Genomic DNA, 915 nt, shown 5'->3' with positions numbered 1-915 from the left:
TCTGAGTGTTTTGTCAGTCTTGGATGCCTGCTATTCTACAGCTGTCACTCCAAAAACATTGCTTAATTTCTTAGCAGATAATAAATCCATTTCAATATCTGGATGTGCAGCACAGATGCTTCTCCTTGTTACTTTTGGAACCACGGAATGCTTCCTCTTGGCTGCAATGGCTTATGATCACTATGTAGCCATCTACAGCCCACTTCTGTATTCAGTGAGCATGTCACCCAGAGTCTATGTACCACTCATCATTGCTTTCTATCTTGGTGGCTTTTTAAATGCTACTATACACACAGTGGCCACATTCAGCTTGTCCTTCTGTGGATCCAATGTAATTAGACATTTCTTTTGTGATATCCCTCCTCTCCTTGCTATTTCTTGCTCGGACACTCACATAAACCAACTTCTACTCTTCTACTTTGCTGGATCTATTGAGATAGTCACTGTCCTGATTGTCCTGGTCTCCTATGGTTTCATTCTGGTGGCCATTCTGAAGATGCACTCTGCTGAAGGGAAGCTAAAAGTCTTCTCTACATGTGGCTCTCACCTAACGGGAGTGACAATTTATCATGGGACCATCCTCTTCATGTATGTGAGACCAAGTTTCAGCTACACTTTGGAGTATGATATGATAGTTTCGATATTTTACACCATTGTGATTCCCATGCTCAACCCCATCATCTACAGTTTGAGGAACAAAGACGTCATAGAGGCAATGAAAAGATGGTTTGAGAGAAATCAGTTTATAAATAAAGTGCATTTTCAGCACTGAGTTAATATGAAAAGAACATTGGGTGTCAGTTTATATTTCTATGGTCAGAAACTAGCAAAGAAATGTCTTGTTTATACTTGATAGTGCTTGCATATTTTGGTATATTTCCAAATAAACCATTAAGCAGCGCTTTAATACAGTAT

General features: G+C 39.5%; 1 protein-coding gene across 1 annotated transcript; it reads left to right on the top strand.

Moving 5' to 3' along the window:
- Positions 1–4: 4 nt before the first annotated feature.
- On the top strand, positions 5–772 carry LOC103584395 (olfactory receptor 1094-like; the record flags this gene model as incomplete). The annotated part of the gene is made up of 1 exon (XM_008565417.1): positions 5–772. A coding segment is annotated over one exon (768 nt), but the record flags the coding sequence as incomplete, so codon positions are not given.
- Between the last annotated feature and the right edge of the window lie 143 nt (positions 773–915).

Source organism: Galeopterus variegatus, unplaced genomic scaffold (assembly GCF_000696425.1).
Source record: "Galeopterus variegatus unplaced genomic scaffold, G_variegatus-3.0.2 Scaffold53244, whole genome shotgun sequence".
NCBI classification, from domain to species: Eukaryota; Metazoa; Chordata; class Mammalia; order Dermoptera; family Cynocephalidae; genus Galeopterus; species Galeopterus variegatus.
Note: the sequence above shows the minus strand (reverse complement) of the source record. Positions and strands in the feature narration are given on the sequence as shown.